Genomic DNA, 16,580 nt, shown 5'->3' on the forward strand with positions numbered 1-16,580 from the left:
TGTTTTTCCTGGAGAGAAGTGGCTTCTTTGCTGCCCTTCTTGACACCAGGCCATCCTCCAAAAGTCTTTGTCTCATTGTGCGTGAAGATGCACTCACACCTACCTGTGCCATTCCTGAGCAAGCTCTGTACTGGTGGTGCCCCGATCCCAAAGCTGAATCAACTTTAGGTAGACAGTCCTGGCGCTTGCTGGACTTTGTTGGGCGCCCTGAAGCCTTCTTCACAACAATTGAACCGCTCTCCTTGAAGTTCTTGATGATCCGATAAATGGTTGATTTAGGTGCAATCTTACTGGCAGCAATATCCTTGCCTGTGAAGCCCTTTTTGTGCAAAGCAATGATGACGGCACGTGTTTCCTTGCAGGTAACCATAGTTGACAGAGGAAGAACAATAATTCCAAGCACCACTCTCCTTTTGAAGCTTCCAGTCTGTTATTCGAACTCAATCAGCATGACAGAGTGATCTCCAGCCTTGTCCTCGTCAACACTCACACCTGTGATAACAAGAGAATCACTGACATGATGTCAGCTGGTCCTTTAGTGGCAGGGCTGAAATGCAGTGGACATGTTTTCTGGGGATTCAGTTCATTTGTATGGCAAATAGGGACATTGCAATTAATCTGTTCACTCTTCATAACATTCTGGAATATATGCAAATTGCCATCATATAAACTGAGGCAGCAGATTTTGTGAAAATGTATATTGGTGTCATTCTCAAAACTTTTGGCCATGACTGTACACCACTGCTGTCATCCTTACCTCCAAGCGATTATTCAAGTTGGATAATCTTTGGATGCAGACAGCAGAAGACATAGCTTGGACTGTAGCTTACAAAAGCCTATTCCTGCTCTTTCCCCCTGATCCATCAAACACAATTTGTGTCATCATAGTGGTCTCTGATTTGTGGTCAGACTCGCTCAGGTAGAACAAATTTAAACTTGAGCCTTTTTTCAATGCTGATTTGAATGTCATTGAGAAAACAAAGAAGTGTCTATTTTTTAACCGCAAACATCCTTTCTGAATTTAAAAGTCATCCTCGAAATAATCATGTTGTTTTTTCAAAAGTATCTAATATGATTACAATATTTTTGATGGTAACAGATTACAGTTACCGTTTTTTTGTAATCCCTTACCTGTAATCTGTTACTCCCCAACCCTGCCGACATGCGGGACGAAGGACACTGTCTAGCTAGCTACCGTTGTCGCCCTCGTCCTTTCTTCTGTGGAGTTTATTGTGCATTAAAAATAGATTGACCGAGTGGCACAGATTACTGTTTGATTTGAGAAGGTCGCTCCTCCCTCCCTGTCTTTGTCCGTTCACGTCATGGGCCATAGATGGTGCACCATGGCTCAGGTTAATAGAACTCACTCAGCGATGGGTTTCTTGCTTTCTTGAAAGGTAGGCTTAGAAGAGTTGCTAACAACCGGATGCATCAGGTTTTCAGGGATACAGCTAATTCAACCTAGCTTCATTTTCCACTGAAAACCAAATAGGTTTCCACAGCCACAAAGTAAAAATGGTCTATATCGTAACAATTAATGAAAACTAAAATGAGCTTTTTGTTCTTTAATTAAGGTTAGGGTTAGGCATATGGTAAGCAGTGTTGTTAGGGTTCAAATAAAATGTTAAGAAGATTTATAAATAGACTGTGTGATAGCTACTTTAGGTTACTTTAGAGAGGAAGAGGTGAAGCAAGAGGTTTTACTCCGCCCAAAATCTTTCCACGAACATAACCCCACAAAGTAAGACATTTTTGTACGGAGCTTAATGAGTGTTGAATTTGGTCAACAAAAAATATAATTGCCAATTTTGTATTTGAGGCTTAATTGATCGAATTTATGTTTTGTAATGTTTAGGTTGTTACAAATGCATATATAAGTGGATGCACGTGTTATTTCGGCAATTTACCCAAAAACCCTTTATATCAGAGTTGTGCCTGGGGTCATAGAGATAGACGACTCATCACCATTTTATGGCGCTGCCCATGCTGTCACAGACGCTAAAATGGCACTGATACAAAGATGAGTCCTCTATCTCAATGGCATGTTGTTCACAAGCGTATCTGCCCTCTCATTAGCTAGAATGATTCCTCCCGCCTGCCTTCCATCTTTGAGGACATGTATTTCCATTTTTAGAGCAGTCACTCTTGTCCATATAATAGACAATATTCGGTTACCGGTCAACTCTGAAAGCCCGTGTATTGCAGTTGCCGCGCTCCTCACATTTTTGGCCTGGTCATCTATTCCTACAGTGCAATCCGTATGGATAACACAATGGTGTTTGCGGAGACGGAAAGTCCATTCACATCACGTGCTATATAGAGCAGTATTAATGCGCAGGCGTCAGTCGGTATTTGAAACCCCATGCAGCTTTGCTTAGAAAGAGCTGTGCTGAAAATACTACAGAATCGGTCTTCTGTCTTCAATAATGATATACAGCCTATGCAGATGGGGATACATTTTGAGCAATCATTGGCATAATTAGTCTAAACGTGTGACGTGGGCTGTTATCGTGTTGTGCTCGAGGTCTGCACCTGTTCACTAGGACACTGAAGCCCCCGGTGAGTGTTCCGTATGCGTAGGGAAACATCACTTTGTTTTGACATTTTAAACCCTTTTACTTGCATTAATTACATGGCGCGTTATTTACAGTGAAGGCTGGTTTAGCAGTTACTAGGAGTTATGCCATCTAGACCCGTGAACGGCTTTTGTTCAGACCAGTGATATTCGGTGAAGAAGGCAAGAAGCTGTAGCCAAGTCATAGTGTGGAGTTCCAACTGCGATGTTCGGCCAGTCACCTCACGTTCTTGGAGGCATCTTGTGGATTCAGAATCCAATGAGAGGTATGTTTGGTGGGCTCATAACCTATGGTAATGCAACCCTTCTGTGTGTGAGGTGGGATGAGAATTATTGTGGACAGGTTGCTGACATCATGATCTCATTTCTACCATGCACTGATGCTACCATAATTGTCGATACGAACCAGTCTCTCCTGTTCCACTTCTCAGGTGAATATGTAACTTGGTTTAGTGTCATCAACACGCACCATTTAATCACAATTTTAAAATGCAACATTTGTTTATATTTAAGCTGATAACATTGCACACCGACTGTGTCGTCATGCGTATTATTCATGTGTTGTCCTGGGTCACCTCAGAATCTCCTGGGATATTTTATGGAGAGGTGAGGAATGAAGTCTAAACTCTTATTTGGCAGGTATGACCAGACTGCACACGCAGGACTATTCAACATGCCTATACGTTTAAATCTTGTAAAACCATATTACATTCTCTCAAGGACCACCTTCACTGTGGTACCTTTTGCTATATTTGCAGATAAATTATGCCTTCATCTGTGGAAATTATTGACACTGCAATCAATTGTTTTGCAGATATTGTGTGTAGACATTTTGAAGTGCACATCAGAGGCATTTCTAATCTCACACAAGGTCAGGTCTTATCCTGCTAAAGCTGCCCAAACATCCTTTTAATGCACCGGAGATTATATTTGTATATTTATTACACACTTTTAGTGAGGATGCCCCTATATCTAGAAAACATTTTAATTATTACTAATACCATATAGGGCCTATGTACATAGAGACAAAATGTAGCTTGGTCCTACTCTCTAACCTGCAAACATGTCCTGTAATTAATAAAAAATTACATGTAGGCTGTTCTGTGATGAGTCCTCACTGTGCTAGTATGAGTTTAAACAACCTGGATTCGGAGGTAGACATAACATTGTAATTGTAAATCCTGGACACTCCAATTAGTATGATATGTTACATTTCATATGGTATGTATTAATTTGTGGATATCCATCATTCGTTTTCTATGATCTGTTACGAGTTGCAATTTGTACGAAATGGGTTACGAGTTGCTATTTGTTGTGGCTAATGTTAGCTAGGCTAGGGTTTAAGGTTAGGGTTAGGTTAACCTTTCTGGCGCAGGCGTTCCGCTAGCGACCCACCTCGGCAACATCCGGTGAAATTGCAGAGCGCCAAATTCAAAATACAGAAATAATCATAATAAAAATTCATAAAAAAATACAAGTGTTATACATCGGCTTAAAGAGTAAGTTCTTGTTAATCCAAGCACTTTGTCAGATTTCAAAAAGGCTTTAAGGCGAAAGCATACCATGTGATTATCTGAGGACAGCACCCCGCTTACAAAAGCATACAAACATTTTACAACCAAGTAAAGGAATTACAAAAGTCAGAAATGGCGATTTAAAATTAATCACTTACCTTTGAAGATCTTCATATGGTTGCAGTCACAAGGGTCCCAGCTACACAATAAGTATTCATTTTGTTTGATAAAGACTCTTTATATCCCAAAAGCTCTGTTTTGTTCAGTAACCCACTGGCTCAAAGGTGGTCAAAACATGCAGAGGAATACATCCTAATAGTACCGGTAAAGTTTGTCGAAACATGTCAAGCAATGTTTATAATTAATCCTCAGGTTGTCAATTGTCAGAATAATCGATAATATTTAAACCGGACAATAGCGTATTCAAAAGAAGAAGAAAAAACAACGAAGGGCGCGCACTCGGTCACGCGCGCAAACCAGCACTGCATGATTCTACAGTCAATTCTATAAGTCTGGCGGTACATTTGACTGGCTTACTTACTGAAAATGGAGAAATTGTGACAAACTCAACAAAAAGAAGAAGAAACTTTATTATGAAGCCAAGATCAATGATATAAAGAATAACGGAAAAAGTACTTGAAGTACTATAAATGAAATTGTGGGCAGAAAGACTATTTCAACTCAATTTTTCATCAAATCAGATGGCTTATTCATCACAAAACATTTGATGTTGCCAATTATTTTAATTATTATTTCATTGGCAAACTTGGGCAGGAAATTCCCACGAGAAACGGTGAGCTATTATATTCATGCATAAGAAAAGCAGTGAAGTTTGAATTTTGTAATGTTAGTGTGGGAGAGGTGGCAAAATTAACGATCAATAATGACAAACCTCCTTTACTCTTTTCTATTTTTACCAATGACCTGCCACTGGCATTAAACAAAGCATGTGTCCATGTATGCTGATGATTCAACCATATCAGCAACCAAAGCTAAGGAAGTTACTGAAACCCTTAACAAAGAGTTGCAGTCTGTTTTGGAATGGGTGACCAGTAATAAACGGGTCCTGTACATCTCTAAAACTAAGAGCATTGTATTTGGTACAAATCATTCCATAAGTGCTAGACCTCAGCTGAATCTGGTAATGAATGGTGTGGCTGTTGGACAAGTTGAGGAGACTAAATTACTTGGCGTTGCTTTAGATTGTAAACTGTCATGGTCAAAACATATGGATTTAATGGTTGCAAAGATGGGGCGAGGTCTAGCCGTAATAAAGCGATGCTCTGCTGTTTTTGACACCGTGCTTTTTTTTGGAGTGTTCTACAGGCTCTAGTTTTGTCTAATCTTGATTATTGTGTGGTCCAGTGCGGTAAGGAAATACCTAGTTAAGCTGCAGCTGGCCCAGAACAGAACGGCACGTTTTGCTCTTAATTGTAATCAGAGGGTTGATATAAAAAGTAGTGATTCAGCCAGTCAACTCTTAGCTAAGAGAGACTGGCATGCATAGTATTTATAAGAAACATTGTGTGGAAAATCCCAAATTGTTTGCGTAGTCAATTTACACACACTTATTCCACCAGACATGCCACCAGGGGTGTTTTCATAGTCCCCAAATCCAGAACAAATTCAAGAAAATGTACAGTATTATATAGAGCCCTTATTAGAAGTTGACCGATTAATCGGAATGGCCGATTTAATTAGGGACGATTTTCAAGTTTTCATAACAATCGGCATTTTTGGACACCGATCATGGCCGATTACATTGCACTTCACGAGGAGACTGCGTGGCAGGCTGACTACCTCTTATGGGATTGGTAAGGTGCTAGCTTGCATTAAACGTATGTTTTTTATAAATCTTTACATAATCACAAGTTAACTACACATGGTTGATATTACTAGTTTATCCTGCGTTGCATATAATCGATGAGGTGCCTGTTAATTTATCATTGAATCATAGCCTACTTCGCCAAACAGGTGATTTAACAAGCGCATTCACGAAAAAAGCACTGTTGTTGCACCAATGTGTACCTAACCATTATCATCAATGCCTTTCTTAAAATCAATACACAAGTATATATTTTTAAACCTGCATATTTAGTTAATATTGCCTGCTATAACATGAATTTCTTTTAACTAGGGAAATTGTCACTTCTCTTGCGTTCATTGGACACAGAGTCAGGGTATATGCAACAGTTTGGGCCGCCTGGCTCGTTGCGAACTAATTTGCCAGAATTATGACATAACATTTAAGGTTTTGCAATGTAACATGAATATTTAGACTTATGGATGCCACCCGTTAGATAAAATACGGAACGGTTCCGTATTTCACTGAAAGAATAAATGTTTCATTTTCGAAATGATAGTTTCCGGATTTGACCATATTAATGACCTAAGGCTCGTATTTCTGTGTTATGTTATAATTAAGTCTATGATTTGATAGAGCAGTCTGACTGAGCGATGGTAATCAGCAGCAGGTTCGTAAGCATTCATTCTAACAGCACTTTTGTGCGTTTGCCAGCAGCTCTTCGCAATGCTTCAAGCATTGCGCTGTTTATAACTTCAAGCCTATCAACTCCCGAGATTAGGCTGGTGTAACCGATGTGAAATGGCTAGCTGGTTAGTGGGGTGCGCGCTAATAGTGTTTCAAATGTCACTCGCTCTGAGACTTGGAGTAGTTGTTCCCCTTGCTCTGCAAGGGCCGCGGCTTTTGTGGAGCGATGGGTAACGATGCTTCAGAGGGTGGCTGTTGTCGATGTGTTCCTGGTTCGAGCCCAGGTAGGGGTGAGGAGAGGGACGGAAGCTATACTATTACACTGGTAATCCTAAAGTGCCTATAAGAACATCCAATAGTCAATACCAATACTATACCATTTGTATATGAAATACAAATGGTATAGAGAGAAATAGTCCTATAATAACTACAACCTAAATCTTCTTACCTGGGAATATTGAAGACTCATGTTAAAAGGAACCACCAGCTTTCATATGTTCTCATGTTCTGAGCAAGGAACTTAAACGTTAGCTTTCTTACATGGCACCTATTGCACTTTTACTTTCTTCTCCAACACTTTGTTTTTGCATTATTTAAACCAAATAATTATTTGAGTCTAAATTGATTTGATGTATTATATTAAGTTAAAATAAGTGTTCATTCAGTATTGTTGTAATTGCCATTATTATAAAAAAATCAGGCGATTAATCAGTATGTCACGTACATGTGGAGAGTGACCAAGGCGCAGCGAATGTTGAGTTCCACAACTTATTAATAGTAAAACTTAGCAACAAATATAAACGAAACGTGACTACGTGGTACACAAAACAATATCCCACAAACACGTGGGAAAAATGCTACCTTAATATGATCCCTAATTAGAGACAACGATTACCAGCTGTCTCTAATTGGGAATCATACAAATCACCAACATAAAAATAATAACCTAGAACCCCACATAGAAATAATAAACTAGAATACCCCCCAGTCACGCCCTGACCTACTACACCATAGAGAAACAAGGGCTCTCTATGGTCAGGGCGTGACCGTATCGTTTTTTTTGGGGTCCTCCAATAATCGGTATCGGCGTTAAAAAATCATAATCGGTTGACCTCTAGCCCTTATTGCATGGAACTTCCTTCCATCTCATATTGCTCAAATAAACCGCGAACCTGGTTTCAATAAAGCAACACCTCGCGGGACAACGCCTCTCCCCTATTTGACTTAGCCTACATATCAATGCATACACAAACTATGTGTGCCTTTAAAAAAAATGTATGTAGTTCTGGCCTTGAGCTGTTCTTGTCTAATGATGTTCTGTTTTGTGTGGACCCCAGGAAGAGTAGCTGCTGCTTTTGCAACAGCTAATGGGGATCCTAATAAAATAGCAAATGTAACAAATCATACTAATTGTGTCCTGGATTTACATCTACTATGATTTATGTTTACATGCATGTCTGTGTGAAAAAAAGTAATAAATAATATATATACACACACACACACACACACTCACAGTGGGGCAAAAAAGTATTTAGTCAACCACCAATTGTGCAAGTTCTCCCACTTAAAAATATGAGGCCTGTAATTTTCATCATAGGTACACTTCAACTATGACAGACAATGAGGGAACAAAATCCCGAAAATCACATTGTAGGATTTTTTATGAATTTATTTGCAAATTATGGTGGAAAAGAAGTATTTGATCACCTACAAACAAGCAAGATTTCTGGCTCTCACAAACCTGTAACTTTAAGAGGCTCCTCTGTCCTCTACTCGTTACCTGTATTAATGGCACCTGTTTGAACTTGTTATGAGTATAAAATACACCTGTCCACAACCTCAAACAGTCACACTCCAAACTCCACTATGGCCAAGACCAAAGAGCTGTCAAAGGACACCAGAAACAAAATTGTAGACCTGCACCAGGCTGGGAAGACTGAATCTGCAATGGGTAAGCAGCTTGGTTTGAAGAAATCCACTGTGGGAGCAATTATTAGGAAATGGAAGACATACAAGACCACTGATAATCTCCCGCGATCTGGGGCTCCACGCGAGATCTCACCCCGTGGGGTCAAAATGATCACAAGAACGGTTAGCAAAAATCCCAGAACCACACGGGGGGACCTAGTGAATGACCTGCAGAGAGCTGGGACCAAAGTAACAAAGCCTACCATCAGTAACACACTACGCCGCCAGGGACTCAAATCCTGCAGTGCCAGACGTGTCCCCCTGCTTAAGCCAGTACATGGCCAGGTCCGTCTGAAGTTTGCTAGAGAGCATTTGGATAATCCAGAAGAAGATCGGGAGAATGTCATATGGTCAGATGAAACCAAAATATAACTTTTTGGTAAAAACTCAACTCGTCGTGTTTGGAGGACAAAGAATGCTGAGTTGAATCCAAAGAACACCATACCTACTGTGAAGCATGGGGGTGGAAACATCATGCTTTGGGGCTGTTTTTCTGCAAAGGGACCAGGACGACTGATCCGTGTAAAGGAAAGAATGAATGGGGCCATGTATCGTGAGATTTTGAGTGAAAACTTCCTTCCATCAGCAAGGGCATTGAAGATGAAACGTGGCTGGGTCCTTCAGCATGACCATGATCCCAAACACACCGCCTGGGCAACGAAGGAGTGGCTTCATAAGAAGCATTCAAGGTCCTGGAGTGGCCTAGCCAGTCTCCAGATCTCAACCCCATAGAAAATCTTTGGAGGGAGTTGAAAGTCTGTGTTGCCCAGCAGCAGCCCCAAAACATCACTGCTCTAGAGGAGATCTGCATGGAGAAATGGGCCAAAATACCAGCAACAGTGTGTGGAAACCTTGTGAAGACTTACAGAAAACGTTTGACCTCTGTCATTGCCAACAAAGGGTATATAACAAAGTATTGAGAAACTTTTGTTATTGACCAAATACTTATTTTCCGCCATAATTTGCAAATAAATTCATTAAAAATCCTACAATGTGATTTTCTGGATTTTTTTTCCTTCTCATTTTGTCTGTCATAGTTGAAGTGTACCTATGATGAACATTACAGGCTTCTCATCTTTTTAAGTGGGAGAAACTGACTAAATACATTTTTGCCCCACTGTATATGTGTATATATATATGTGTATGTGTGTGTGTGTCTATGAAACCAGGCTGGTTTTAAAAAACAGTAGCATCCTTATGTTGGGAGTTGCACCTTGGTAGCAATGTGATGTAGCCTGATCCAAGATGCTTGTGCTTTCATGTCAACTCATTGTCATGTTTTGATGTGAGGAAGTTGAGTAAAATGGTGATTCTGCAATGTCACCGTGTTACAGTACGAACTGCTACCAACTCTTAGACGGTGAATGCAGGTACAGTATTAATCATGTGTAACATGTGAGACAATAATTAGCTGTTTGAAATGCAGTTTTTAGAAGGACATTGGTTTATCATTTAAATGTTTAAGTCATGAATTTATATTTTTGTTTAATTCATCTATTTGATCTAAAACAAAATCTAGCGACGTATTTTCCGCACAGTAGTGCATAACCCGCAAGTGATAAAGCACAGCATTACTTCAACTGCTTGATCTCCAGTCGACAGCTTGATCTTAAGAGTTATTTAGTCGCATGAAATCTATTCTAGCAGACTCTGTCTAAAATGCTGGGAATGGCGAGGTGATGTTATTGCTGTGAGTGAAGATCCTGTGGTGAAGCAGGCATACTGTCTTGGAGATGAGGTATATCATGACCGTCTGAGACAGTTAGGAATCACATACACACTCGAAAGACCAATTACATCTTGTTCGTGAGGAAGCCTATGGGCAGACACCCTACCTCCCTCAATCGACACACACATACACATCCTTGATAAAAGACCCGTGCCATTACAAATTTGCACTGAGTTCCACTGTTGTGCTTGATGATGGCTCTATGAGATGAAGGCCAACTCATCACAGCACTGAGAAACATGTAGAGGACATAATTCTCAGTAAGTTGTCTGTGATATCATAACTGGTGTCGTTTCATGACAAATGATACGTACACAGTCATGGCATAATGTCCCGTTGCATGATCTACTGTATAACAGTGGATGCTTATCTTGCACATACTGACATAAGTTGTTATGACTGCTTATGTCATCTGTTGCATAGTACTTGGGACACTGAACAGCTTTGTGGTTGAGGGTTCCAGTGAACTGTTACAGATCATTGCTTTAACCTACAATTGGATGCCCTGGCCGATCCATCTGACCAATGCTCTCAAACTTTGGCCGAGCCTATCCATTCCCTTCAGTCAGGCCTCTATTTCTGCTCAGCCTCTCTAATGAACCCTACACCGACCCTCCTCACTGTGCATCAGGGTTCGCACAAGGTGCTTAAAGTACTTGAATTTGGCACTCTGAAATCCAAGTACTGGAATACCTTGAAAATCAGACATTTTCTCAAGTTGCTACTTGAATTTAGATGGAGAGAACAGAAAATAATCAAAAATGTTAATATGAAAAATATTAGAAATGTTTGATCTTGCAAATTCATTTCCAGGCAGTCTACCAAGTTTTATTTCCTCGTGTATCGTGCTCTGGTTGCCAGGCGAACTTGCTCATTCCACCCACACTGCCACTCAGCCAGGCAGGTACAGAACTGACTGATTATGCGCCGCCAAACCTCACATCGATCGCTAAAATACTGGGCAAATGTAGATTCAATCTTCCCTGACAGGATATTGATGTTTCTGAATGGGTGAAACTCCGCCCACGACCATAGGCCGAGAGGTGAAACGAACTACCTCAGCCCAGACTTACAGTGGCAAGTATCAGTGGGAATTTTTAAACATCCCTCGACTCCTGCCGTGTCAACAGACAATCCCCCCCCCCAAACCCCCCAAAAAACTGACCCTGAGAATGAGTGTACAACTAGTAAATTGTTGCTGATATTTCAGTCAAATGTCTAGCTAGCTAGGTAACTCGAGGGCTCTGGCTATTAGTGTGGAACTTCATCCGTCTAGTTATCTAGCTAATGTTGAACGGAGCCTGATCTCAACAGGAGCAGTTGACTGAAATTAAGCTAGCTATAATCAAAAGATGGGCTACTATAAGTTCTCATAACAAAATGTTCTTTATAGAGAGGAGAGAGAGAGAGAGAGAGAGAGAGAAAAAAGAAAGTGTTGAAGCAAGCAGGGAGATAGTATTACAGTGGTTCCCAAACTTGGGTTCCGGGACCAATGTGGGCTCCTCTAAAATGTAAATAGTTCCCCTGAGAGAATCTTTAATATTGTCAAACACATGAATAACTTGTTTCTCTTCAAATGGGTAAGGAATGCATTTTAGAGTCCTCTAAAGGCCTTTTTACACTGTCAGAATTCACTTTCATGTAATGTGTTGGGACAGCCTGTTGGACCAAATATTTTGTGAAATATAAAGACCATATAAACACAATTTAATATTATCATGTACGCTGAACAAAAATATAAATGTAAAAGATTGAATTAGTTACAGGTCCTATAAGGAAATCAGTCAACATCATCAGTACTGACTTACCACTCATGTATTATGTAAATAAGTAGTGAAACACTTATTGAGTAGAAGTGGAATGTGTTGCGGGATTGGAATGTGTTGTGGGATTCATCCAATGGCATTGAGGAGTATACCACCTCAGTCACCTGCTTCATCAATTAGTGCACCGTGACTGTACATACATATCCCAACCAGAAGCCATGGGTTACAGGCAACATCCGCATTGCACGAGTGCACCAGCTGTTCTGAGCAAGACATTTAAACAGGTCAACATTCACAAAAGCTGCGGGGCCAGATGGATTACCAGGATATATTCACTGACATTTTCAACCGCTCCCTGACCGAATCTGTAATACCTACATGTTTCAAACAGACCACCATAGTCCCTGTGCCCAAGGAAGGGAAGGTAAACCTGCCTGAATGATTACCGCCCTGTAGCACTCAAGTCGGTAGCCATGAAGTGCTTTGAAAGGCTGGTCATGGCTCACATCAACAGCATCCTCCCGGATACACTAGACCAACTCCAATTCGCATACCGCCCCAACAGATCCACAGATGATGCAATCTCAATCGCACTCCACACTGCCCTTTCCCACCTGGACAACAACCTCTCCCTCAATGTGAGCAAGACGAAGGATCTGATCGTGGACTACAGGAAAAGGCGGGCCCCCATTAACATCAACGGGCTGTAGTGGAGCGGGTCCAGAGTCTCAAGTTCCTTGGTGTCCACATCACCAACACTATCATGGTCCAAACACACCAAGACAGTTGTGACGAGGGCACAACAAAACCTTTTCCCCCTCAGGAGACTGAAAAGATTTGGCATGGGTCCCCAGATCCTCAAAGTTCAACAGCTGCAACAGCGAGAGCATCCTGACCGGTTGCATCACCGCCTGGTATGGTAGCTGTTCGGCATCTGACCGTAAGGCACTACAGAGCGTAGTGCATACGGCCCAGTACATCACTGGGGCCCAAGCTTCCTGCCATCCAGGACCTATATAATAACCGGTGTCAGAGGAAAGCCCTTGCAATTGTCAGACTCCAGTCACCCAAGTCATGGACTGTTTTTTTTGTTTGTTTGTTTGTTTATTTCCCTCTCTGCTACCGCACGGCAAGCGGTACCGTATTCTCGGACCAAAAGGCTCTTTAACAGCTTCTACCCCCACTGCTGATTTAATTGCTGAACAATTAATCAAATGGCCACAGGACTATTTACATTGACCCCCCCCCCACCCCCCATATTTGTTTTCTACACTGCTGCTACTCGCTGTTTATTATCCATGCATAGTCACTTCCCCCTACCTACTTGTACCTATTACCTTTACCCCTGCAACTGACTCTGTACCCGTACTAGAAGGTGACCAATAATGATTTTTCAATACCGAAAGTTGTTTTTATTTTTTTATACATGCATGCATATAGTTGAAGTTGGAATTTTACATACACTTAGGTTGGAATCATTAACTCGTTTTTAAACCTCCCCAAATATCTTGTTAACTTGTTATGACTGCAATCCCGATATTGGGATAAGTGTCATCAACAACCGCTGAATAGCATAGCGCTACATACAATAAATATTACTATAAATATTTATATTCATGAAATCACAAGTGCAATATAGGAAAACGCAGCTTAGCCTTTTGTTAATCCACCTGTCGTCAGTTATGCTTTACAGCAAAAGCAATCCAAGCGTTTAAGTTTATCGATCGCATGATAAAACATGAAGTACACTTAGCATCAGGTAGCTCGGTCAAAAATCAGGAAAGCAATCAAATTAATTGTTTACCTTTTTGATCTTCGGATGTTTTCACTCACGAGACTCCCAGTTACACAACAAATTTTCCTTTTGTTCCATAAAGATTCTTTTTTAGATCCAAAATACCTTAGTTTGTTTGTTGGGTTATGTTCAGATATCCGGAAAGAGCGGTCACGACAACGCAGACAAATTTCAAATAGTTTCCATAATGTCCACAGAAACATGTCAAAAGTTTTTTATAATCAATCCTCAGGTTGTTTTAAAAATATATAATCGATATATCAACCGCAAATGTCTTTCACAGTAGGAGAGAGAAAAGCAATACCTATCCAAACTCGCGAGCAAAACTCATGTGACCACTTGACGCGACGTTATCATTCTGGCTCATTTTTCAAAATAAAATCCTGAAACTGTCTGAAGACTGTTGACACCTTGAGGAAGCGATAGGAAAAGGAATCTGGTTCATATCCCTTTTAAATGGAGCAAAGGGAGGCTATGGAACTTGGAGTTTCAAAATAGAAGCCACTTCCTGCTTTGCAGGCGAAACCCTGAGGAAAATCAATGTCAGTTCTGTCATACTCACAGAAAATATTTTGACAGTTTTGGAAACTTTAGAGTTTTCTATCCAATACTAATAATAATATGCATATATTAGCAACTGAGACTGAGGAGCTGGCGGTTTTACAATGGGCACCTTTTCATCCAAGCTACTCAATACTGCCCCTGCAGCCATAAAAAGTTAACAAACTATAGTTTTGGCAATGACACAAGTATTGTTTCCAACAATTGTTTAAATTATTTAACTTTTAATTCACTATCACAATTCCAGTGAGTCAGAAGTTTACATGCACTGAGGTGACTGCCTTAAACTTCTCTGGGATATGTGGGATGCTAGCGTCCCATTTTAAAGAAACTTCTCGTTAGCCGTAGGAATTGCAATATGACCCCTTAGACACTATTTATTGGATAGGCAAAGATTTGAAAAACTACAAACCTCAGATTTCCCACTTCCTGGTTCCTGCCATATGAGTTCCATTATACTCAGACATCATTCAAACAGTTTTAGAAACTTTTCTATCCAAATCTACTAATTATATGCATATTCTAGCTTTTGGGCCTGAGTAGCAGGCAGTTTACTCTGGGAACCTTATTCATCCAAGCTACTCAATACTGCCCACGTTCCTAAAGAAGTTAAACAGCTTGGAAAATTCCAGAAAATGATGTCATGGCTTTTAAAACTTCTGATAGGCTAATTGACATAATTTGAGTCAATTGGAGGTGTACCTGTGGGTGTATTTCAAGGCCTACCTTTAAACTCAGTGCCTCTTTGCTTGACATCATGGAAAAATCCAAATAAATCTGCCAAGACCTCAGATGAAAAATGGTAGACTTCAACAAGTCTGGCTCCTTGCTGCACTCGCATAACAGGTGGTCAGCCTGCCATGCAGTCCCCTCGTGGATTGCAATGTAATCAGCTTCCAAAAATGCTGATTACCGATTGTTACAAACTTGAAATCGGCCCTAATTAATCGGTCAACCTCCAGCCTAAATTAGTATTTTTCTGCCACCACAAACTGTTTTACGCCTTGCCTACTGTACACGCCATATAGACAAGTGCCCTCTTGAATGACTGTTAGTTGAACCTATGTCCCAGAAGCCAAAACGGGTTGCAACTGCATCTTTATGACGGCAGACTTCACGGTCAGATTGCATGTTTTTTTCATACGCCTTTTAAGTGATCAGATAAAGACTGATTATGTACCCAGATTGACACATTGAACTTTCTAGAGTTTTCCCCTTTAGTTAACACTATCAACATTTTGCACTACTGTGAGAATTTTACTCGAATTCAAGCACAATTCCCACAGTTTCAATGTAACATACCGAAACTAAACAACTATGGAAGAGCTGAGCAGAGACCCTGGGCATCTTTCTTTTGGTGTTTTTCAGAGTCCGTAGAAAGGCCTTTTTAATGTCCTAAGTTGTCATAACTGTGACCTTAATTGACTACTGTCTGTAATCTGTTAGTGTCTTAACGACCATTCCACAGGTGCATGTTCATGAATTGTTTATGGTTCATTGAACGAGCATGGGAAACAGTGATTAAACCCTTTACCCTTTAAAGTTATTTGGATTTTTACTAATTATCTTTGAAAGACAGACAGGGTCCTGGAAAAGGGACGTTTCTTTTTTTGCTGAGTTTGTTTTTTAAAGGACAAGTGGATAAACAGGTTAATGTCGAGCCCTACATGTTTTTTCAATAGTCTCATGGATTGTAGGCCTACATTGAACAACACACATTTGCTGCTACTGTAGGCTGAATGATAACTGTTCTATCTATTTCCATGTTAAAATATTATGGGATGTATTTTTTGCCAATGTTTTTAAAACCTGTTAGAGCTACTAGTTCCCCTTTGGGATCACCCCCCACCCCCCCTGAGCTGTAATGTGGCGCAGGGAACGCAAGAAATAATCCTAAAAATATTTAACCTCCACAGAATCGCTTGAAAAATGGCTCAAATGAAAGATAAAGAAGTAATTTATCTACCCAGCAAGTCAGATTTCTAAAATGTTTTACGGCGAAAACATAGCACATATTTATGTCCAACCACCACTGCATACATACCTTATTAGCTTAGCCAAGTAGGAAAAAATATGCAATCAACAAACGCAGGATTAAAAGAAAAATCATTTCACTAACCTTTTGAAATCTTCATCAGATGACAGTAATATAACATGTTACACAGTACATTCATTTTTTTT

General features: G+C 40.3%; 1 protein-coding gene across 2 annotated transcripts in view; it reads left to right on the plus strand.

Moving 5' to 3' along the window:
- Nucleotides 1-2,327: 2,327 nt before the first annotated feature.
- LOC115131712 (sterile alpha motif domain-containing protein 12-like) overlaps nucleotides 2,328-16,580 on the plus strand; it is a 116,471-nt gene continuing 102,218 nt past the window's right edge. For both annotated transcript variants that reach the window (XM_065020526.1, XM_065020525.1), the window contains exons 1-2: nucleotides 2,328-2,559; nucleotides 2,651-2,841. In XM_065020526.1, the coding sequence (XP_064876598.1) occupies nucleotides 2,781-2,841 (61 nt within the window). In that variant the 5' untranslated portion in view covers nucleotides 2,328-2,559; nucleotides 2,651-2,780. The remainder of the gene's footprint in view (nucleotides 2,560-2,650; nucleotides 2,842-16,580) is intronic.

The sequence above is a fragment of the Oncorhynchus nerka genome, linkage group LG7 (genome assembly GCF_034236695.1).
Source record: "Oncorhynchus nerka isolate Pitt River linkage group LG7, Oner_Uvic_2.0, whole genome shotgun sequence".
Lineage (NCBI taxonomy): Eukaryota > Metazoa > Chordata > Actinopteri > Salmoniformes > Salmonidae > Oncorhynchus > Oncorhynchus nerka.